Source organism: Staurois parvus, unplaced genomic scaffold (assembly GCF_062004578.1).
Source record: "Staurois parvus isolate SC_StPar_1 unplaced genomic scaffold, SC_StPar_1.0 ptg002263l, whole genome shotgun sequence".
Classification (NCBI taxonomy): Eukaryota; Metazoa; Chordata; class Amphibia; order Anura; family Ranidae; genus Staurois; species Staurois parvus.
The window spans coordinates 167,910-191,834 of record NW_028320059.1 but is presented as its reverse complement, the minus strand read 5'-3'; the positions used below and the strand labels follow the sequence as shown (position 1 = coordinate 191,834).

The following is a 23,925-nucleotide window of genomic DNA, read 5'->3' as shown; positions in this document are numbered from 1 at the left end:
GGGAGGAATTTTGCCCCACCATTGGTGTCAGTTGTTCACTATATCCGCTCTCCCCGGACCCCGCATTCACTATATCCGCTCTCCCCGGACCCCGCATTCACTATATCCGCTCTCCCCGGACCCCGCATTCACTATATCCGCTCTCCCCGGGCCCCGCATTCACTATATCCGCTCTCCCCGGACCCCGCATTCACTATATCCGCTCTCCCCGGACCCGGCATTCACTATATCCGCTCTCCCCGGACCCGGCATTCACTATATCCGCTCTCCCCGGACCCGGCATTCACTATATCCGCTCTCCCCGGACCCGGCATTCACTATATCCGCTCTCCCCGGACCCCGCATTCACTATATCCGCTCTCCCCGGACCCCGCATTCACTATATCCGCTCTCCCCAGACCCCGCATTCACTATATCCGCTCTCCCCGGACCCCGCATACACTATATCCGCTCTCCCCGGACCCCACATTCACTATATCCGCTCTCCCCGGACCCCGCATTCACTATATCCGCTCTCCCCGGACCCCGCATTCACTATATCCGCTCCCCCCGGACCCCGCATTCACTATATCCGCTCTCCCCGGACCCCGCATTCACTATATCCGCTCTCCCCGGACCCCGCATTCACTATATCCGCTCTCCCCGGACCGTGCATTCACTATATCCGCTCTCCCCGGACCCCGCATTCACTATATCCGCTCTCCCCGGACCCCGCATTCACTATATCCGCTCCCCCCGGACCCCGCATTCACTATATCTGGTCTTCCACAGTACACAGAACATGGAAATGCAATTACTTGTAAATATGAACTGTTAAATCCCTTTTCTCATCATCAGTATATAGCAGCTGTGTAACTTCTATCAGTGTCCAGCAGAGCACGGGTTAATCTTGTAGAAGGAGTTTTAATTCTGCTCTAGGAGGATGCAGACCCCCTGACCTCTGTCTGGACAGTGCTGATTGGCCCTGTGCTGATCACATGCACTCTCCCAAGAAAAAAAAAAAACCTCTCTAGCAATACACACGAAGATTGACAGCCGAGGCTGGGAATGGCAGTGCAGGTAGGGTCCCTACCCGGAACTGCAAAATCACGTATATATATACGTGATTTTGCACACCCATGCCGCCCCGTAGCAGTACAGGCGTACCTCAGTTTACGAACGCCTCGGTTTACTAATTTTTTCGCAATGCGAACGGATTAATTGGTTTTCAGTGCATTTACAAATCAATTTTTTATCATGTCCCCGTACAGTATTTATGCCTTTAAAGTGCACTTTATAAAGATTTTGACAGATAAAAGACTTTTTTTAACTTTTTTTCTGACCTCCGGAACGGATGAATTGGTTTTCAGTGCATTCCTTTGGGAAACCGCGTTTCCATTTACAAATCTTTTGCATTACGAAAAGTCCTGCAAAACGCATTAAATTCGCAAACCGAGGTACTCCTGTATTTCTTTTTTTTTACTTTTTTCCCCACACAAGTAGCGTTATGCAGGCCATAGACGGGTCGAACATCGGCCAATTGTTCGAACGATAAACGAAAAATCAGTTGTTCGTTCGGCCGAGGTTACCACCAATGATTAAAAAAATCGGCTGACTAAATCCTAAAGTTCACCCCATAACTTCTGTCCCTTGCAGGTCACGGCTCATGCGCAGATTTTTTATCATTAAAACGATCGGCTGATTTGGCCATCATTCCCGGGAAAATTGGCCGATTGTCAAAATCGGCCGCGAATTTTCCAACACGACCAAAAATCTCAAAGTGCAAAAAAACCCGAAAAGCGGCCGACCAATTAACCCACTAACAGTGTGAAAATCGGCCAGATTTTCAAACCGTCTATGGCCGGCATTACCCTTTTACTTTATTGCAACATTGATCACACAATATGCCATGTACACAGGGGCGGACTGACCATTTGGAAACTCGGGCACTGCCTGAGGGCCCGGGGTCAGTAGGGGGCCCCATGAGATGCCCCTGGTACCTTTGTCATAGGTTTTTTTGAGTTTGGGCAAGGACACAGGGGCCCCATGATCCCCTATTGCCCGGGGGCCCCATGAGTTGTCAGTCCGCCCCTGGCAAGGACACAGGTGCCCCATGATCCCCTATTGCCCGGGGGCCCCATGAGTTGTCAGTCTGCCCCTGGCAAGGACACAGGGGCCCCATGATCCCCTATTGCCCGGGGGCCACATGAGTTGTCAGTCCGCCCCTGGCAAGGACACAGGGGCCCCATGATCCCCTATTGCCCGGGGGCCCCATGAGTTGTCAGTCCGCCCCTGGCAAGGACACAGGGGCCCCATGATCCCCTATTGCCCGGGGGCCACATGAGTTGTTAGTCCGCCCCTGGCAAGGACACAGGGGCCCCATGATCCCCTATTGCCCGGGGGCCCCATGAGTTGTCAGTCCGCCCCTGGCAAGGACACAGGGGCCCCATGATCCCCTATTGCCCGGGGGCCCCATGAGTTGTCAGTCCGCCCCTGCGTGTACATCAATATTTTCCACAAATGCTACATTTTTTTGAAGGATGAGCTGTTGGGCTCCGTTCACACGAGCTTTGTCAGCAGGCGTCAGGCGTTTGGGAAGCGTTTTTAACGCTTCTCAAACGCCTATGAAAATTCTGCACATGGCAGCACAGGGCGCTGTTCGCACTGAAGCGTTAGCGTCGCGTCAAAGCTGACGCCTCATGTTGAGTCAGGAGGAGTTGAAGCCTCCCATTCAAGTCTACGGTGATGCTCCTGAATGGCCTGGCAGGCGTTTGCGAGGCGGTTGCGGAACGTTAAAACCATTAAACTTCATTATAGGTTTTTGTGGTGCGGTTTTAATGCTTGGCAAACGCCTCAAAAACGCACATGGGGCATTTGGGGAGCGTTTGAGTAGCGTTAAAAACGCTTCCATAACGCCTGTCTAACGCCATTCAAACGCTATCGGGGCGTTTAGCGAGAGTTAGAAATAAATGAAGTGTGAACGAGCCCTTGTACTTTTGCACGCCATCGCCAACGTATCACCGGACACCATTGATGAGAGCGAGAAGTCTCAGCGATTTGTCTCCCTGTGCCCCCTCCTCCTTACTGAGCTCTACATACACACACGTGTCTCCTTCCCCATCCACCTCCATGGATTGAGCATGGGGCGGGCCTACATTCTACTCTGGCCAATCCCAGCACCAAGCTTGCAATGCTATTGGCTGCCCAGAAGGCGAGTCCTTAAACCATCCTCGTGGAAGGTATTAACCATTCATTGTAGTGGAGAGCCAAGCTGGCCGCTCATATCGCTCATCAGACAGGTGAGAGATCCATAGAGGGGGTGAGGGAAGACCGTTACATTGGGGGGGGGATTTACTAAAACTGGGGCGCTCAGAATCTGGGGCAGCTGTGCATGGGAGCCAATCAGCTTCTACCTTCAGCTTGTTTGATGAAGCATTGATAATAAAACCTGGAAGCTGATTGCAGTGGCGTCCCCAGGCAGGTGCAGGGGGTGCGCGCTGCACCGGGTGATACTGGACCCGCTTCACGAAAGGTAAGTTGTAAAGCAAGACGATAATCCCCGCAGGATGGATGGGATCTGCGGATTGGGGAGCATAATGGATCGGACTCCGGTCCATTATGCTCAATCTGCAGATCCGATCCATCCTGCGGGGATTGTCGGCATGCAACCTATACGGGGTGCAAGGGTGGACTGACCATTGGAGCACTTGGGCACTGCCCGAGGGCCCGGGCTCAGTAGGGGGCCCCATGAGATGCCCCTGGTACCTTTTTTTTATAGGCTTTTTTGAGTGTGGGCAAGGACACAGGGGCCCCGTTATCCACTATTGCCCGGGGGCCCCATGAGTTGTCAGTCCACCCCTGACAGGGTGACACCGGACACGCTCCACGAAAAGGTAAGTTGTAAAGAAAGCCGATGATCCCTGCAGGATGGATCGGATTGGGGAGCATAATGGATTGGAGTCTGATCCATTATGCTCAATCCGCAGATCCGATCCATCCTGCGGGGATCGTCGGAGGGGGTGTCACCAAGTGTTACTGCACCGGGTGACACCAACCCTAGGGACGCCTCTGGCTGATTGGTTTCTATGTAGACATGCGCCTAATATTGAACTCTTCAGCTTGAGTAGGCAAACCCCATAGTTGGGTTGAAAAAAAAAAAAAAAAGTCCATCTAGTCCAACCGATAGCAGACAATGCAAAGCAGCTGAGTGTATGGGACTTGCAGGTGGAGTATACGGAGATAGCCTGGGGATGGCAGAGTCTGAGTCCAAAAGGTGTCACTGAAACATTGAAAGACCGAAAAACACACATGTGACTCTACAATCCATATGGACTATCCCTTGAAGACTCAGGATTGCACCGTCTGATTATTATTTATTTCAGGTACTTATATATCGCCGTCAATTTACGCCGCGCTTTACATATAGTGTACATTCATATCAGTCCACATCCCTCAAGGGGCGTACGATGTAAGGGCCCTAACTCACATTCATACATACACATACTAGGGCCAATTTAGACAGGAGCCAATTCACCTACCAGCATGTCTTTGGAGTGTGATCCTGGAATAAATATGAGAACCATACATTTTTTGAGATACAAAGTAACATTGTTTACAAACATCGATCAGACGGGAGATAGAGAGATACAAAGTAACATTGTTTACAAACATCGATCAGATGGGAGATGGAGAGATACAAAGTAACATTGTTTATAAACATCGATCAGACCGGAGATAGAGGGATACAAAGTAACATTGTTTATAAACATCGATCAGACGGCAGATGGAGAGATACAAACTAACATTGATTATAAACATCGATCAGACCGGAGATGGAGAGATACAAACTAACATTGTTTATAAACATCGATCAGACGGGAGAAGGAGAGATACAAAGTAACATTGTTTATAAACATCGATCAGACGGGAGATGGAGAGATACAAAGTAACATTGTTTATAAACATCGATCAGACGGGGATAGAGAGATACAAAGTAACATTGTTTATAAACATCGATCAGACGGGAGATAGAGAGATACAAAGTAACATTGTTTATAAACATCGATCAGACGGGAGATAGAGAGATACAAAGTAACATTGTTTATAAACATCGATCAGACGGGAGATAGAGAGATACAAAGTAACATTGTTTATAAACATCGATCAGACGGGAGATAGAGAGAAACAAAGTAACATTGTTTATAAACATCGATCAGACGGGAGATAGAGAGATATAAAGTAACATTGTTTATAAACATCGATCAGACGGGAGATAGAGATACAAAGTAACATTGTTTATAAACATCGATCAGACGGGAGATAGAGAGATACAAAGTAACATTGTTTATAAACATCGATCAGACGGGAGATAGAGAGAAACAAAGTAACATTGTTTATAAACATCGATCAGACGGGAGATAGAGAGATATAAAGTAACATTGTTTATAAACATCGATCAGACGAGAGATAGAGAAATACAAAGTAACATTTATAAACATCGATCAGACGGGAGATAGAGATACAAAGTAACATTGTTTATAAACATCGATCAGACGGGGGATAGAGATACAAAGTAACATTGTTTATAAACATCGATCAGACGGGAGATAGAGAGATACAAAGTAACATTGTTTATAAACATCGATCAGACGGGGGATAGAGATACAAAGTAACATTGTTTATAAACATCGATCAGACGGGGGATAGAGATACAAAGTAACATTGTTTATAAACATCGATCAGACGGGAGATAGAGAGATACAAAGTAACATTGTTTATAAACATCGATCAGACGGGGGATAGAGAGATGCAGATCAAATGGTTGAGCTTCCCTCTGTATATGATGTTAGCTAAAGCAACCTGACAAGCAAATAATTTTTTTATTTACCCCCTTTTTGACCCTTTGTTTCCCATAATCAGCTTAAATTGACTTATTTTACCCTTAAAATATAACTAAAGGCAACATTTTTTTTTTTTAGTTTTGGATATAGTGGAGGGCAGAGGCGGACTGATAACTCATGGGACCCCCGGGCAATAGGGGATCATGGGGCCCCTGTGTCCTTGCCCAAACTCAAAAAAGCCTATGAAAAAGGTACCAGGGGCATCTCATGGGGCCCCCTACTGACCCCGGGCCCTCGGGCAGTGCCCGAGTTTCCAAATGGTCAGTCCGCCCCTGGTGGGGGGATTAGAACCCTTGTCAGTTTTTTTTTTTTGTTGTCTGTCTGCATTGGGGGGGATTCATTAGGACAGGAATAGAGGGGAAATGTTTCAATGGGACACTAGTACTGGTGACGGGTTGGAATTGAATGAGGGACACCACTTCACAAGTCACTACTTAAGGCCTGACAGGGAAGTCTTTCAATGTCCCCTTTGCTGACCTAATTGGTTTGTATAATCCATGTTTTTTTTGCACTTCCGGAGATAAGCAGTAAAAATTCCAAAAATGTGTTTTTCTGGGCAGCGGGAATGTTAAGGCCAACAAGTGGTGTCTGCCAGTGATTGCCACCTATTGTTCCCACAGATATCTAAATCAAACAGGAGCATGGTGCTTATATTTGCCACTTCTGTCCTCCATGAACTGATAAGCCCCGTGTGCTTTTAAAGGGCTGTGTGTTGAATGCCTCTGGGCCAAAAAGCCAAAAAAAAAAAAAGAAGACAGTCCAGATGCTACAGATACCATTTGGGCCCCCTTGCCAAAATACCCATCCTCCAGATGGAAGCTTTGAACTGGGTCATCTGGCTCCGTATTATCATTTTACAATATAGTTGCAATACAATTCCATACAAGAGGGTTAGGAGGCCTGCTCAGGACAGCTTACAATCAACAAGGGAGGGACCAGAGATGCAAAAGGTAATAACTATGTGGGAATAAGTTGATGGAGAAAGTAATAATCCATTTGTTAAGTGACGAAGGATAGACTTCCGTGAAGAGATGTACTTTCAGGGATTGGCTAGAGCAGTGGTGGGCAACATTTTTTTTCAACTGAGCCAAATCTCGCCAAAACCACGATTGAAATTTATTTTGAGAGCCACATTTTTAAAACTGAAAATACATCTCCCATATAGTAATTCATCCCCCATATAGTAATTCATCCCCCATATAGTAATTCATCCCCCATATAGTAATTCATCCCCCATATAGTAATTCATCCCCCATAAGGTAATTCATCCCCCATATAGTAATTCATCCCCCATAGTAATTCATCTCCCATATAGTAATTCATCCCCCATATAGTAATTCATCCCCCATATAGTAATTCATCCCCCATATAGTAATTCATCCCCCATAGTAATTCATCCCCCCTATAGTAATTCATCCCCCCTATAGTAATTCATCCCCCCTATAGTAATTCATCCCCCTATAGTAATTCATCCCCCATATAGTAATTCATCCCCCATAGTAATTCATCCCCCATATAGTAAGTCCCCCCTGTGTCAATTCACTTACCTTTGCTGCGCGTTCCTCTCGCCGTGTTCCCGCACCGTTCTGGTCTTCAGGGCGGACTGTGAGAGGAGAGGAGTTTCGTCACGCTGCCCCGCCTACATCCTGGCTGCCCCGCCTACATCCTGACAGCTGCAGAGTCCTGACTTTTGGGGCGGCCGCCCGAGAGGAGGGAGGGGGGCGGCCGCCCGAGAGGAGGGAGGGGAGCGGGCGCCCGGCACACAGAAGAGCCGCATTGAAGTTTGTAAAGAGCCGCATGTGGCTCGCGAGCCGCGGCTTGCCGACCACTGGGCTAGAGGAAAACAGATTGAGGTAATGATTTCCAGAGGATAGGAGAGGTTCTGGAGGTGAGCATGGGAGAAAATGGCATGGGACCTGGAAAGCAGGAGGTCTTTGAAGGAGTGAAGGGACAAATTGGGTGATATTAAGATGAGGTTGGTGATGGAGCTCAGGCAGACTTTGGGATGAGTTATGTGGAGGTTTCCTTGAAGAGTTTTCAGGGATCACCAAAAGGCAAAAGAGAAGGAGAATGCTGAAATGGATTGAGGCGGGGAGTTTCAGAGGATGGGGGAGGCTCTGGATGTGTCCTGGAGGCAAGCCTGGGAGAAAGTGATGAGGGATCTAGAGAGCAGTAGGTCTTGGGAGGAGTAGAGAAGATGAGTTGGATGATATTTTGAGACAAGGTTGGTGATGTAACTCAAAACAGTTTGGGTGAGCCAGGCAGAGGTGGGATAGGCTTCCCTGAAGAGATGAGCTTTCAGCAATTGGCAAAAAGAGTAGGTGATAACTGAGCAGATTGGAAGGAAGGTAGGAAGATCTAGATGGGAGAGGCTCTGGAGAAGTCCTGGAGGGGAGGGGGGTTTGGAGGAGGTGATGAGGGAGATAGAGGAAAGGAGTCTCATGGTTTAGCCTGCAGTTTCCTGCCTGTGTATTCTTACCTTCTTGCAGTGGTTCTGTTAGACCTTCTGATTCTTGTCACATGTGTTGATTGCTATTCTGTGGGGGGTGTGGGGGAGTTCCATTCCCTTATATCACTTCCTGGCACCCCTCGTAGTTTGATTTGCTGTATAAGACATGCTCAGTACATGCCTGAGCAACTTCCTGGCAAGTTCTAGTTTTCCTAGGTATTTGTGTATTTCCTGTATACCGACCTCAACTTCATCTTCCGCTTTGTGCTGGTCTTCCACCTGCCCTAACCTCAGATTTGTTTTCTGGATCCTCTTCTGTCTCCTGCCATCTGTACTCTTCATACACTAGTGGTCTCCATATCCTCAGCTGGATGTACCTGGGGGCAGCGACTTGGTTCCAGCTTGCTGCAAGTCCATCCCCACCATCAGGGGCCCTGGTGAAGAAGCAGACTGGGGCTTAGACTCCGTGCCCTGAGGAACCTCCGAGTTGGTGTTTTATAAGGGTTCATGCGCTTCCACAGAAAACTGACATGGAGGTCTAGGGTGGAATGGAAAGGATGACATGGGTGATATTTTGAGAAGCGGTTGGTGATGTAGCTCAGGGCAGAGTTGTGGATGGCTTTGTAGGTTGTTGTTGGCATTTTGAAGTTCAAACTTTGGCTGGGCAGCAGCCAGTGGAGGCATTGGCCAGAGAGGGGTTGGTGGACACTGAGCAGAGGCCAATGGAGGGATTGACAGAGAGGGGTGGAGGACACTGAGCAGAAGCCAATGAAGGGATTGACAGAGAGGGGTGGAGGACACTGAGCAGAGGCCAATGGAGGGATTGACAGAGAGGGGTGGAGGACACTGAGCAGAAGCCAATGAAGGGATTGACAGAGAGGGGTGAAGGACACTGAGCAGAAGCCAAGGAAGGGATTGACAGAGAGGGGTGGAGGACACTGAGCAGAATCCAATGAAGAGATTGACAGAGAGGGGTGGAGGACACTGAGCAGAAGCCAATGAAGGGATTGACAGAGAGGGGTGAAGGACACTGAGCAGAAGCCAAGGAAGGGATTGACAGAGAGGGGTGGAGGACACTGAGCAGAATCCAATGAAGAGATTGACAGAGAGGGGTGGAGGACACTGAGCAGAATCCAATGAAGAGATTGACAGAGAGGGGTGGAGGACACTGAGCAGAAGCCAAGGGAGGGATTGGCAGAGAGGGTGGATGACACTGAGCGGTTGGTAAAGTGGATGAGTCTGGCAGCGGCATTCATGATGGACTGTGTAGGGGTAGGCCAACAAAGAGGAACTTAAAATAGTAGATACTCCGTTTTAGTATTAAGCCCTAAAAAGTCAATCAAAATTGGAATTTTGAGCTTCCAATGGAAACACGTGTTCTGGGGACAACTCGGTTTAGAAACTTTAACTTCCTGTTGTGTCTGTTGGATGGGAAGTGATGGGAAATGATGGGAAATATCCCTAACTGTACACACAGCAGACAAAAACAGGGTTTTTAACATTTCCCAGTTCTGTCCAAAATGAAAACAAATGGCTTTAGAACCTTTACGTTCTGGTCAAAAATCCAACTTTAAACTCTTACCAGTCCTTGTAAATACATATTTGTTCGCTGTTCTGTTCATAACTGATTATATAACCACGCCATAAACCCTAAAGCACATGATATGCCTTCACTAGCGTAAAGTTTGCTACTTTGAACTCTAGAATAGCTTCTTCAACGAACCATGAAACGGTTCTATTTAAATCGTCAGTCACAAGGAAAGGGTGTTAATAATTGTCATATGGAGGATGGGAGTAATAATTGTTAAAGTATGTGGAAGTGAAGTGCTGTCTAAGGTTGTTGTTGCACACTTCTACTGGAAGAATTTAGATACCAGATAGACACTCTACATCTCTGTAGAGTTACCGACTTATACAGAGTAAAAACAAAAACGTTTCAAACTTTGAAATCCCGGCCAAGCTCTGCTCATCTTTTTGGTCATTGATCCAGCATGTCTTACCTCCTCTAGGCATCTTCTGACCAACATGGGGGTTCCAGAGAAGTTCCAGTTTGCCATAGACCGCGGTGGGACTTTCACCGATGTGTTTGCACGTTGTCCAGGAGGTAAAGTCCGTGTCATGAAGCTGCTGTCTGAGGACCCGGCAAACTATAAGGATGCCCCAACTGAAGGTATTCGCCGAATCCTAGAGGAGGTGAGGACCCTTGTTGTATAGAAGGGGCAGACTGACAACTCATGGGGCCCCCTGTGTCCTTGCCCACGCTCAAAGCACACCCAAAAAAGCCTACCAGGGGCATTTCATGGGGCCCCTACTGACCCCGGGCCCTCGGGCAGTGCCCGAGTGCTCGAATGGTCAGTCCGCCGCTGAGAAGGAGTCTCAAATTTTGAATATAAATATATACAGTATGTCAGAGTGTACAGTAAGTGATGCAAAGAAATAAGATATGTGCGATTCGGTTCATTGCAAATTGATTTTCATCGGAAATTTTTTTTATTCGGACAATCGCATGCAAATGAATATCTAAATCACAACAGTAGCAAATGAGAACGAATCCAAAAAGAATTTAAACAAAATTTTCATATGTATTCGTTCATTCGGATGACATCACATGATGCAATAGTAGTTCCGGCCCACGGGGAAATGAATTCAATTCTCAAAGTTGCTCAATAATTTGGGTGGAAGATTGCTATTTATTAGTTTCTGAATTCCATGTTTCCGGTGGATTCATTATTATCAGTCCCAATGGGTCCGAGTTTTGAATTCGAAAACTAATATATATCAATCGTCCAGAAAAACTGCAAACTTTCAAATCCACTCGCACCAAAATCTGAGAGGCAGAAATTGCTCATTGCTCAAGGAACCCTTAGCAACCTCTGAAGGAAACCCTACGGTTCCATTGAACCGTGGTCAAGAAATCCTGTTCTTGAAGCTGGAAATCACTGTAGTAGACCCTGCTACTACAGTGATCTCTACGAGCTTCCAAGGTCCAGTGCCAAGTAGCTGCCCTGCTGCTTCTCGAAAACAGGAGGTCACCCACTTGGCACGGGCACCATTCAGAGAGCACATTGCATTTTCTTACTGAATGCATAGTTGCTTTAAATGCAGGCCCTACACTCTGCTTGGATTTGCCTTTTCTCCTGTCCCTCATGACTCAATTTGAAATCTCCGCCATCTTTGTTGGAACAGAGGTAGGAAACCTCAGGAACCAAATGGCATAGGATGAATGGGAAAGAGTTTTCCCACCAAACCTGGAAGTACCTAGAAGTGTCAGACATTGTACTCTGCTCCCAGCGGCTAAATGGAGTGCATGGAAGCAAGGGAGGCAGGAGAGGATGACCTTTTAGGTGAACCCTCCTAGACAAGCGTGTGCTCACTAAGGCCCCTTTCACTGTCCCCTGGCACTGTCAGAACAGCCAAAACAGGGGGCTGAGGCAGCTGTCCAACCAGGCAATGGCCACTTGATCCCTGTGATGGGAGTCACTTTGGTTGGGGGGCCCATGGAACACAGCACATTTTGGAGAGATGTGGAGACCCCTGTCTTAGCTCCCCATATCCCTCTTATGTGTAAGTCACCCTGTGCCTGTTAGGGGTACAGGATGACCTGTCCTAAATTTGTTGTGGGGGTTGGTGATTGTTTTATGCCATGTGTCACTTTGGGTGGGGGGCCCATGGAACACAGCGCATTTTGGAGAGGTGGGGAGACCCCTGTCTCAGCTCCCCATATCCCTCTTATATGTAAGTGACCCTGTGCCTGTTAAGGGTACAGGGTGACCTGTCCTAATATTGGGGTGGGGGGTTGGTGATTGTTTTATGCCATGTGATTGCATCTCATTGTTCTATTGTGTGTCTTGCTTGGGAGCAAACTATTATGGGATGTATGTGTCTGTGTGTATTGGGTTGGGTGGGGGTGTTTCCAGCAGCCCTCCCCCCTGATGGGACTGTCTTCTTGTGTGTCTCTTGTTACTGGGTGTTGATTGCCCCGGCCTGTGTCATTATGCAGGGAGTTGGGTTGTTCCCTTGAATGTATATATACAGTATCTTGTATCTGTGTTAAAATAAAGTAGTCTGTTTCCTGGTTTTACTTCAAGAGTGGTGTCTGTGTTCGGACGGGGAAGCGGGAGTCTAACGGAAATACCCAAGTGTAGTCGGGGTCCGGTTCCATTACAATCCCCCTATACACATTGCCCAAAAATAGGGCATGTCGCGTTCAGCAAGCAATATTGCCTGCCACCACGCCCTAGAGAGGCGAATGGGGCCATGCTGCAGCTGCTTCGAATGGACGCCATTCCGGACTCCATTCCGGTATGGTTAAGAGCAGGGGTGTACTGACAACTCCCCCGGGCAATAGGGGATCATGAGGCCTCTGTGTCCTTGCCCAAACTCAAAAAAGCCTATGAAAAAGGTACCAGGGGCATCTACTACTGACCCCGGGCCCTCCGGCAGTGCCCAAGTTTCCAAATGGTTAGTCCACCCCTGGTGAAGAGGCATTTCAGTATGAACTTCCTCTTTGAACACTCATGCTGGAGGCAGCACATCACTTCCCAACTGCCTGCTCATCACAGGGCAACTGCTGCTGAGAATGCAATCTGCCACGAATCATGAGTAAGCAGTTAGGCCCATGTGAAAGAGGCCAAATACACTGCACACTGGATGTGCCTGACTCTTCTATACGTATACAGCTTTGAGAATACATTTTTCAATGCCGTCAGCTATGGGTATACAATAAAATATGTTATTCAAGTGGCTCTGTACTAATCGCATTTCAACAGCTTTTAAGCAAGGATGCTTGTTGCGCTATAAAATGGAAAAGTGAGCCCTCTAAGGGTATACAATAGAACTACGAAATCTTCTATAATAAATATGGCGTGTTAATCTGTCCAATGCTTGTAATATATTGTTTTGGAGATCAGGCTGGGATGTGAAATCTAATGCCAGTTCGTCATACAGGAAATGGGCTCTGTGTTCCCTCGGGATTGCCCGCTTGACACTCAGCAGATCGAATGGATCCGGATGGGGACCACTGTAGCCACCAATGCCCTGCTGGAAAGAAAGGGAGAAAGGATCGCCCTGCTCATTACAAAGGGCTTCAAAGATCTGCTCCACATCGGTAACCAAGCTAGACCCAAGATCTTCGACCTGGCAAGTTTACATATTCTATCTTCATTAAAAGTATTGAGGGAACATGTAATATACGCAAGATGAAATACAGTCCACTACACAGTATTTGACCCTCTCACTTCCACCACAAAGCAAAACAAACTATTTAAAGAGATAGCAAAGCTGGAGTTCGGCTTTAGAATAAGAGACATGCAGCACTCCTACAGCAAGAAGTTTTTTGAGTGCCATCAGGGGCGGACTGACAACTCATAGGGCCCCCGGGCAATAGGGGATCATGGGGCCTCTGTGTCTTTGCACAAACTAAAAAAAAAAAGGTACCAGGTACTATTAAAAAAAAAAGGTAAAGGTACTATAAAAAAGGTACCAGCGGCATCTCATGGGGCCCCCTACTGACCCCGGGCCTTCGGGCAGTGCCCGAGTTTCCAAATGGTCAGTCTGCCCCTGAGTGCCATTAATAGTGCCATAGGAACTTTTATAAACATTTCATACTTTGTAGATACCATGCAGAGAGGGGTTCAGGAGTTTTTTGATGGTTATTTCGGGGTTCAGCGTTAACCTTCTGGCCTCTCTATTGTAGGAGGTCCGGATGCCGGAGGTGCTGTATGAAGAGGTGATAGAGGTGGAGGAGAGGGTCGTCCTCCAACAATCTGCCTGTCAGCTCCCCAAACACCCTTCAGTGAAGACCTTCATAGGTGAGGCATACCATTCAAGGATCAATGTCACCTTTCTTTATAATATTAAGATAAATAAGTAAATATTTCTTCTGTGCTGACTATAAATTGTGGCAGCACCCAAATATTGCAGATTTCCCCTTTTAAGCTTTAAGGTTTCTAAAGCATCTGTTTGCAGAACCAAGCTATCAACTCTCTTTCTCCCGCTCATTTCCTGTGAAACAGTCTGTCCTAGTTTAGCAGCTGACACCCTGAACTTTCAGTTGGTGATAGTTCAGCAAAATGTGAAACCGCAAAAGCTATATCCTGTATACTGCTTAAAATGTATTTCAAAGGTAAAAAAATTGAGTGGAAATATATGCATTGTGACGTAATCGTTGGTAAATACACACGTAAGACGCTTTTACAAGTTTCTTAGCTTGCTGGCATGAGCCCTTGCTAGGTCACTCAGCGCTGATTACGAAACCGCTTGTTTTCCTCAAGTTCATGTCCGGAGTTTTCCTGGTATTCCCAAAGTTGCTACTACAAAATGATGCTAGATTTTTGGGTCAGAGGTAAAATTTGTACAGGGACTACCTTGGCTATGCCTGGTTTAAATCTTGAATTTAGAGCAGTCCCTAGCTGGGTCCCCCATACCAATGACCAGTGGTGTATTTCGGTTTTGTGCTGCCCTAGGCAACACAAAAGTTGGCACCCCCCACAGAGAGCCTGACAGTGACCAAGGACACCCCTGCCTTCCACCTGAGCCTTCCACTACCATTGCTCTCCATACACCAGCCACCATCCGCCATGGCGAGAGAGAGACACTCACCTTCACAGCTCTGGACATCCACAGGAACGAGAGTTGGGCTGTGCATACACCTTCATGAAACCCGCAGCATCTCTTGGAACCCACCAGGTCCCCATGCCACGTGTGTCCCTTCTTCCATCCCTTCTTCCAAGGGGCAGTGCTGCACCCCCTTGAAAAATGCTGCCCTAGGCAAATGCCTTGTTTGCCTTGTGGTAAATACAGTACATTCCTGCCAATGACCATACTCTTTCCTGTCTAAATTTGCAGCTGAGATGTTGGAATTTTAAAATGCAAAGGCATTGGTTGGCTGGTTAGGTCAAGACGGCCAGTCAAGGCCTCCATCTCTTACATTTCTTCCTGGTTGCAGTATTGGAAGATGTCACATGAGCAAACATTTCACTAAGACAGCACTCAACTACGCAGCCTGCATGGTTCCTCACTAGCTTAACCTCTTGCCGTCTGCCTGCTGTATATACACAGCAGGGCGGTGGCACTCCAGGGGCGGGTTGCCATTCCTAAACGGCACCCGCCTCTTCTAGCTGTGCGCGCTCCCTGGGAGCGCGCACCACCGCGATCCGGTGCCCGCTGTGTCCTCCGGACACAGTGAAACACCGATCGTCGGACGGGACCTCTGTACGAGGTCCCGATCATGTGATCACTGATTGGCCAATCAGTGATCACATGCAAAGTAGTAAGCAAGATGTCACTTGTGACATCATTGCTTACTACGTGTGAAATCTGTGAATGATCACAGAGGTTACATGGTACAGGGCTATTCACAACAGTCTTGTACCATGTGACAAGCTGTGACCAATCACAGCTCACTCAGTACTTCTCAATGACTGCAAGAATGCAGACAGAGAGAAAGAGAAAGGATTGCTTTTACATCCTATATGGGTGTAAAAGCAATCGGTGTAAAAAAAAAAAAAAAAAAAATCTTCATCACCCCTCACAAGTAGTACAGTGTCACCATGGTGACACTGTACTGCTAGGGTGACAGTATGTAAAAAAAAAAAAATAATAATAATAATAATATAAATAAAATAAAAATGTAAAAAATTTTTTTAAAAAATTATAATTTTTGGTTATAAGCTAATTTGGATTTTTATTTTTTTAGTAAAAAAATAACGGAATAAATTTTGGCCAAGATTTATGATGAAATATTATTTATTTGCAAAATTTTATTAAAAAAAACACTTTTTTTCAAAATTTTTGGACGTTTTCATTTACATAGTAAAAAAAATAAAAATCCCAGCGGTGAATAAATACCACCAAAATAAAGCTTTATCTGTCTCAAAAAAATGGTAAAAAATTCATATGGGTACAGTATTGCATAACCGCGCAATTGTCATTGAAAGTGTGATAGCGCTGAAAGCTGAAAATTGCCCTGGACTGGAAGGGGGGGAAAGTGTCCGGACAGGAAGGGGGGGAAAGTGTCCGGACTGGAAGGGGGGAAAGTGTCCGGACTGGAAGGGGGGGGAAAGTGTCCGGACAGGAAGGGGGGGAAAGTGTCCGGACTGGAAGGGGGTGAAAGTGTCCAGACAGGAAGTGGTTAAAAGCTGCAGAATCTCCCTTGCCCGTGATGCAGCATTACTTCACCGGTTCAGCCAGCGAAGGAGCATGTGAGTTTCTCTCTACTCTCTCATGAGGCTTTATGAAAGCGACACGCAACCATGGAACAGAGGATGTGCCACCCTAGTGCATTATCCTCAGGAATCCTTTATTTCTATAAAAGAATAATAGGTATTATACTCACAAACCAACTCAAGTGTAAGATTATCAACAGAATCTTTCAGCCTCTGATCTCCAGTACATCTCAATCACAGAGAGGGACAACAAAGGTCCAGATGGCTAACCTGTTTTGAGGGACTTGCCTTCTTCCTCAGATCGCTGCCACTAGTAATGGAATCACAAGTTTTTCATGGGTCATAGACATCTGGTAGAGGACCAATGGGAATGAGAATTGGGTCCAGTGTAGGTCCACCTTTTGAAGGAGGTGAACCCAAGGAAAGTATGGTGTGTATGGACCTGGTTTTTACCCTAGGCTGCTATCTCTGTTATCCAAATCAGAAGACCATACACGGATATGTGGTTGGGAGTGTCTAGGAAAACCGGTCATCTTGCTAGAAGGTTTGTTTAAACTGTTTTTTGTACAAAATTCAGTCACCCATTGTCACATACCTGATTGGAGACTGAAATGACGAGGTCAGCCTCACTTGTGTCACTAGCCCTGACCCCACTGGAAGTGGAACAGAGGGTGTCTAGGGAGCAGGGAGACAAGAGTGCCAGCAGATGTTCTTTGCAGCTCTTGCAGCTGGAGACCTTGAAGGACTGATGGACCACCGATTCAGGAACAGTAGTAATATGCAGAGCTGGTATGGTAGGTCGCCAGGGGTGCACCAAAGTATGACAGGAAGCTGGGATGGGAGACCGGAGCAATGTCATAGGAGTAGCCGGGGTCATCAATGAGCGGACAGCGATGTGCCAAAGTCAGGAGCAGAGCCGAGGTCAGGAACGAGTATCAAGCAGAGGAGGAAACGAGAGTCAAGTCAGGAGCAAGCTGGGTCAGCAACAAGGGAATCACACAGGAACAAGCAGGACTCATGGAGAAAATAGGCAAAGGCACCCTTTAAATAGTCCGTCTGGCGCCAATCTTCGCCGTGCGTGTGCGCGATTTCTGTGCACATGCGCATGACGGATCACTCTTTTCCGGACATTTCTATGCACATTTCTATTTGCCAATTGTCTCACTGTGATTTCCTTACACCCATCCTCATTGTTACTCTGAAACCCCACCCCATTTTAGTCCCAATCCAGTCCCAATCCAGATTTTTTTTAGTAAACTTCACTTTGATTCTCTCACAAACCATTATTTAAACCCTGAAGAAAGGGGAGCCTATCCCTCGAAGCACGTTGGCTGTATCTGATATTCTTCTTTTAATAAACATTTTAAACAAACATCCAAAGGAGATGATCATTTTTATACTAGTTGCTCCCAACCACATATCATAGGCAGGAATGATCAGGCAAACACTAGCAGAGGCTGCCCCCTACCACAGATGAGTATTTGGAAGCCATTTTAACTGACTGCAAGCAGAACTAGAGCCGGGCAGATCCAAAGGCAGCCTTTGACCTTTAGGCCCCTTTCATATGGGGCGGATCTGTCAGCGTGATCCGCCAGCTCAGCGGGGGATAGTCTATGGATGGTGTGACGGAAGTCACTTTGGGTGGGGGGCCCATGGAACACAGCTCACTTTGGAGAGGTGGGGAGACCCCTGTCTCAGCTCCCCATATCCCTCTTATGTGTAAGTCACCCTGTGCCTGTTAGGGGTACAGGGTGATCTGTCCTAATATTGGAGTGGGGGGGTTGTTGATTGTTTAATGCCATGTGGTTGCATCCCATTATTCTATTGTGTGTCTTGCTTGGGAGCAAACTATTATGGGATGTATGTGTTTGTGTATTGGCTTGGTGGGGGTTTTTTCCGGCAGCCCTTCCCCCTGATGGGACTGTCTGCTGATGTGTCTCTTGTTACTGGGTGTGTATTGCCCTGCCCTGTGTATATATCTTGTCTCTGTGTTAAAATAAAGAAGTCTATTTCCTCATTTATTTCAAGACTGGTCTCGTCTAGTCTCGTATGGTCAGCGGTGGGGTCCGTGGATCTGTGTTTGGACAGAGAAGCGGGAGTCTAATACCCAAGTGCAGTCAGGGTCCGGTTCCGTTACAGATGGACCGATCTAGTCCACCTGAAAAATGGACAGGTGGACCCCATGGGTCAGCTCATGTGAAAGGGGCCTTAAGGTAGTTTAGGGGATATCTTCTTTCAATGCTAGAACATTTTAAGGAAAGTGGAGTGGTACTTTTTTTGTTATGTTCAGCACTAGAAATGTGTTCCAGATATTTTTATTTATTTTACTCGGGAAGCTTTTGCATAAAAATGTCTTGTATTCTTATATCCAGCCAGCAGGTGAAGCTGTAGATTTTCTCATCTCTTTTCCAGGATCTCCTTTTGCTCCTCTGTCGATTAAAAGCTAATTGTTGTACAGGTGAACACTGTCATTGTTGCTCTCTGTATTGAATGGGCCTCACATATGGCCCTGGAAGGATCAGTCTAAGGAGGCGACAATTCTACTGAGTAGGAAGGAGATGCTGTCTGTGCAATAAACAATCATGGCTGCCCCCTTGTACATATCTAGAGACTACAACATACACATGGCTCTTCTTATATGAGGTCTCTATATTTTTAGAACTTTTGATATCTGTTAAAGCTATCACATCACAATGCAATTAGTGCTAGTGCAACGCTTGAGGGTCATACAGGACACCTTCGTCAGGCATGTCTCATGAAGGGGTCCTGTGCATCCCCAAAACTTTGCTCTAGCATTAATGTGATGCGGTTGGACACACCAAACACCAAAAATGCACTTAAGGTGTGTCCTATAGTTCCCTCCCAAGGAGGAAGAACCCTTCCCTGATCTCCTGGAGTACAAGAATCGTGATAGGGGTAAGGCCCACTCAGGCCCACCTAGCCAAAAGGTCCAGCTGACCCCATTTTTCAGAACATCAAAGACCGACCAATGAGTTCTAGGTGAAGCCTCTCCCGAAGAGAGACCCCCAGGGCAGGGGAGGAAGGAACATAATGGTCGCACATCCTCCTCCCTGAACTTCAGGTGAGGCCTAAACACTCACATCCTCTATCCTGAGTGAAAAAAAAAACCACACTTATAAGTGCAGGTGTTACAAGTGGTGGGAAAACATAATATGGAAAAATTACACACAAAAAAAAAAAAGAGTGCCAGTACAGGTGCCTTGGCTTGACCTTACGGCGTGGTAACCAAAAAAATTACCAGAGTCTCATCCAAAAGGCCTAGCCCATAAGGCATGGTGCAGAAATTGCATGGGTGTCATGGCCTAGTGCCCCACACAGTGTGGGGTCCCACACCCATACTGCTACTCCACCACCCCCAGGATACCTCTCCAAGCTTGGCCCTGTGGTCTCTCTGCCTTCCCAGCCCTCATCAAGACAAGGTAGCACAGTCAAATCAGAAGGCACTGGGCCCCTCCACCAGGGGATTACTCTTGGTCCCTACCTCACCCAATGGGCACACCAGTTTTTGTTCCCACAGGAAGGTCTCTGAAGACCAGGCGCGGACTGACAACTCATGGGGCCCCCGGGCAATAGGGGATCATGGGGCCCCTGTGTCCTTGCCCCAACTCAAAAAAGCCTATGTAAAAGGTACCAGGGGCATCTTATGGGGCCCCCTACTGACCCCGGGCCCTCGGGCAGTGCCGAGTTTCCAAATGGTCAGTCCGCCTCTGCTCAAGACCCACATCAGGGGTACTATACAGTCAACCAAAACTAGAATGTTGGTGAAGCGTCCCTACTAGATGCTGATAAGAACAGACACTATACTTGGTGTTAGCCAAAAGGCCAAGAGATGTTCTAGCAGTAATTTCATATTTCTGTAGCACTACTGCTTTGAAGGCCACTGAGTTTTGGGTTGTCCTAAGCTTTGTACAGCCAGGCAACACAAATTTTTCCACATCTTCACGCACTCAAAGGCAGTAAACAGTCCTTGAGCTTGTTTTTATGGTTTTTATTAAGGGGTTAAACTCAGATCAGGCCTAGGGGTATATGGGATGTCCAAGGAACTGTAAACTTTGAGGACAAAACTTCTTAGCAACTGAGCACTGTACAAAAATGTGGATCAGAAAAATTTTGCACTGTCTCTATAAGGAGCACTGAAGTCTCCTTGATGTACCTCCCCAAATGAATCCTCCTCTTCACCCAGCTGTACTTAAGGTATCCCTGGGCAAGGGATTCTAAGAGCTAGCAATTAAGTAGTCCCAGATGAGAACTAGTTGGGTATTGCACCAGACCTCCCTTTCCCTTTATCTGGCCCAGGGGGCATAGAACTGTCCTGTCCTGTTAGCTTGAGGGGTTGAAGCTGCTTTCAGGCCTTATGCCTGGCTGCACAGGATGTCCTCCCTAGGAGACCTGGATCAGTGAGATCCTTCTGTCCAGCAGCCAGCCTGTAGATAGCCTCCACTCCCTGGGGCCCCCTCCCAGGCTTCACACTCCAGCCTTCTCTCAGTCCATCTTCACATGACACTACCTCACTCCCCAGGCTCTGACATATTTAAGGATGGTCCTTGGTCACCATGCCTGGCCTCCTGCCAGGGGATTGGCCAAGTTCCCTCAGACATGCAGATCTAGACCTCCGTCCCTCGTCCAGAAAGTTCTGAGAGTTTCTAGAAGGGTGGGAGGGCTCCAGAAGTCCTGACCTGTAAAGCCCCCCCAGCCTGTCCTGAGGTGAACTTACTACCTCTCTCCCAGGTTGACTTATCCCAGGCTGCTACCCAGCCTCTATCTACTAAAATAACAAAGCCTATCACTAGAAGGCGCTACATTTCACTGTGATGTGATCATTTTAATAGATATATGGACTATATGGTATGTGTCAGGAATGGACTTGCCAATGGTGGTGGGACTCGCCTGCCTTGTGGGCTGCAGTACCAGGGCTGGCCAGCGGGTGCTCTCAGCAACCAGAAGCTCACTCCTGCAATCAGCCATCACCTGAGGCTGATTGCAGGAAGTGTATTTAAGAATGGCCAGACCTGCAGTCAGTGCCTTGGTGTATGTTTCCCATGAGCCCCTGTACCTGCATCCTGTCTGCTTCCCGCCTGATTCCTGATTCTGCTTGATCCTGACCCTGAATGAACTCCGCCCTGTCCTGACCTCGGCTATTCCTGACCACACTCCACCCTGCTCCTTTGGTACCTTGTCTGCCTGATTGTTCCTGACCCGGCCCGTCTGACTACGCTCTGCCTACTCCTTTGTGTCTTGTCTGCCCGATGATTCCTTACCCGGCCCGCCTGACCACTCCGCCTCGCCAGCCCTGACTGCTCTTATCTGTGTACATTCTGTTATCAGTTGGAGGTTTGTTTTTTGTTATATTGTGCGTTATATTTGTGTATAACCCTTAATAAATTATATTGTTACACCATACTTGAGCCTGCGTTTCCCTGTGTCAGTTCACGCATCTCTGGTCTTACCGGGAGCCCTGACAGTATGGATCCATGGTGGTTCTTCTGTGGTGATACTGGCTGTCCAGCTGGTTGTTGCTGTACCACCCTCTTACACAAGGCAATTCCACCAAAGGGAACAATAAGAATAGAAATAAGGATTTGAATTATTTGAAACTCCAAGCCCATTGTTCTCCTATTACACAAAAATGGCAACCGTCCCAACCTATAACCAGCCTTAGCAGTAAGGTGACCATGGAAGGGCAATGCACATCAGACAAAAAAGGATTTCCCAGCAACACATACCAGCCAGCCTGCAAAACAACCAATATGGCCCTGTTTAACATTTTGCATTAAAACCTCATTGTTCTCCTATGTTTAGGTTCTACAGGGGACTCCCTGGAGGTCTGGGAACCGCTGAATCTGGAACATCTGAAGATCAAGCTGCAGGGGGCACTGTCCCGTGGGATTCGCAGCCTAGCGGTGGTCCTGATGCACTCTTACACGTGAGTAGTACCAATACCCATGTAGCACTACCCCCTTGAGTCGCTGAGTTATTGGGTCCCCCTTAAGCTCTGCACAGCCAGGCAACACGTATTTTCCAGCTCTCTCCTCCAAAGTCAGTAAAACAGTCCTTGAGCTTGGTTTTGTTGTTTATATTAGGGGTTAGCAACTTATATGGGGTCTAGGGCTATATGGGATGCCCCATGAACTGTAGAACTCAAGGACAACTTCTTGGCAACTACAGTGGATATAAAAAGTCTACACACCCCTGTTAAAATGTCAGCTTTCTGTGATGTAAAAAAATGAGAAAAAGATTCAGACCTTTTTCCACCTATACTGTGACCTATAAACTGTACAACTCGGTTGAACAACAAACTGAAATCTTTTAGGTGGAGGGAAGTAAAAATAAAAAAACTAAAATAATATGGTTGCATAAGTGTTCACACCCTTACACTGATCCTTTTGATGTGATTCCGGCACTCAGTCTTTCAGGGGAGGAGTCTATCAGCACGGCACATCCTGACTTGGCAATATTTGCCCGCTCTTCCTTGCAGAAACACTCCAATACTGTCAGATTGCGAGTCATCTCCTGTGCACAGCCCTCTTCAGATCACCCCACACATTCTCCATCAGATTCAGGTCTTGGCTCTGGCTGGGCCATTCCAAACCTTCCACCTTCTTCTGGTGAAGCCATTCCTTTGTTGATTTGGATGGATGCTTTGGGTCGTTGTCATGCTGGAAGATGACGTTCCTCTTCATGTTCAGCTTTCTAGCAGAAGCCGGAAGGTTTTGTACCGATATTGACCGGTATTCGGACCTGTTCATAATTCCTTCTACCTTGACTAAGGCCCCAGTTCCAGCTGAAGAAAAACAGCCCCAAAGCATAATGCTGCCACCACCATGCTTCACGGTGGGTATGGTGTTCTTTTGGTGAGGTGCAGTGTTGTTTTTGCGCCAAACATATCTTTTGGAGTTCTGGCCAAAACGTTCAACCTTGGTGTCATCAGACCAGAACACATTTTCCTGCATGCTGCTGGGAGACTTCAGATGTTTTTTTGCAAAATTTATCTGGGCTTGGATGTTTTTCTTCACAAGAAAAGGCTCCCGTCTTGTCACTCCCCCATAGCCCAGACATATGAAGAATACGGGAGATTGGTGTCACATGGACCACACAGCCAGGACTTGCCAGATATTCCTGCAGCTCCTTTCATGTTGCTGTAGGCGTCTTGGCCGCCTCCCAGACCAGTTTTCTTCTTGTCTTTTCATCCATTTTGGAGAGACGTCCAGTTCTTGGTGATGTCACTGTTGGCGAGGTCACTGTTGGCGAGGTCACTGTTGGTCCCTATTTTCTCCACTTGATGACTGTCTTCACCGTGTTCCATGGGATATCTAACGCCTTGGAAATTCTTTTGTACCCTTCCCTTGACTGATACCTTTTAACAATGAGATCCATCTGATGCTTTGGAAGCTCTCTGCGAACCATGGCTTTT

General features: G+C 47.1%; 1 protein-coding gene across 1 annotated transcript in view; it reads left to right on the top strand.

Annotated features, from left to right (window-relative positions):
• The first annotated feature begins 3,162 nt into the window (after positions 1–3,162).
• Positions 3,163–23,925, top strand: part of OPLAH (5-oxoprolinase, ATP-hydrolysing) — an 88,484-nt gene continuing 67,721 nt past the window's right edge. The window contains exons 1-5 of the mRNA XM_089665612.1: positions 3,163–3,278; positions 10,338–10,521; positions 13,276–13,467; positions 14,024–14,138; positions 22,314–22,437. Coding sequence (XP_089521738.1) covers positions 10,354–10,521; positions 13,276–13,467; positions 14,024–14,138; positions 22,314–22,437 — 599 coding nt within the window. The 5' untranslated portion in view covers positions 3,163–3,278; positions 10,338–10,353. The remainder of the gene's footprint in view (positions 3,279–10,337; positions 10,522–13,275; positions 13,468–14,023; positions 14,139–22,313; positions 22,438–23,925) is intronic.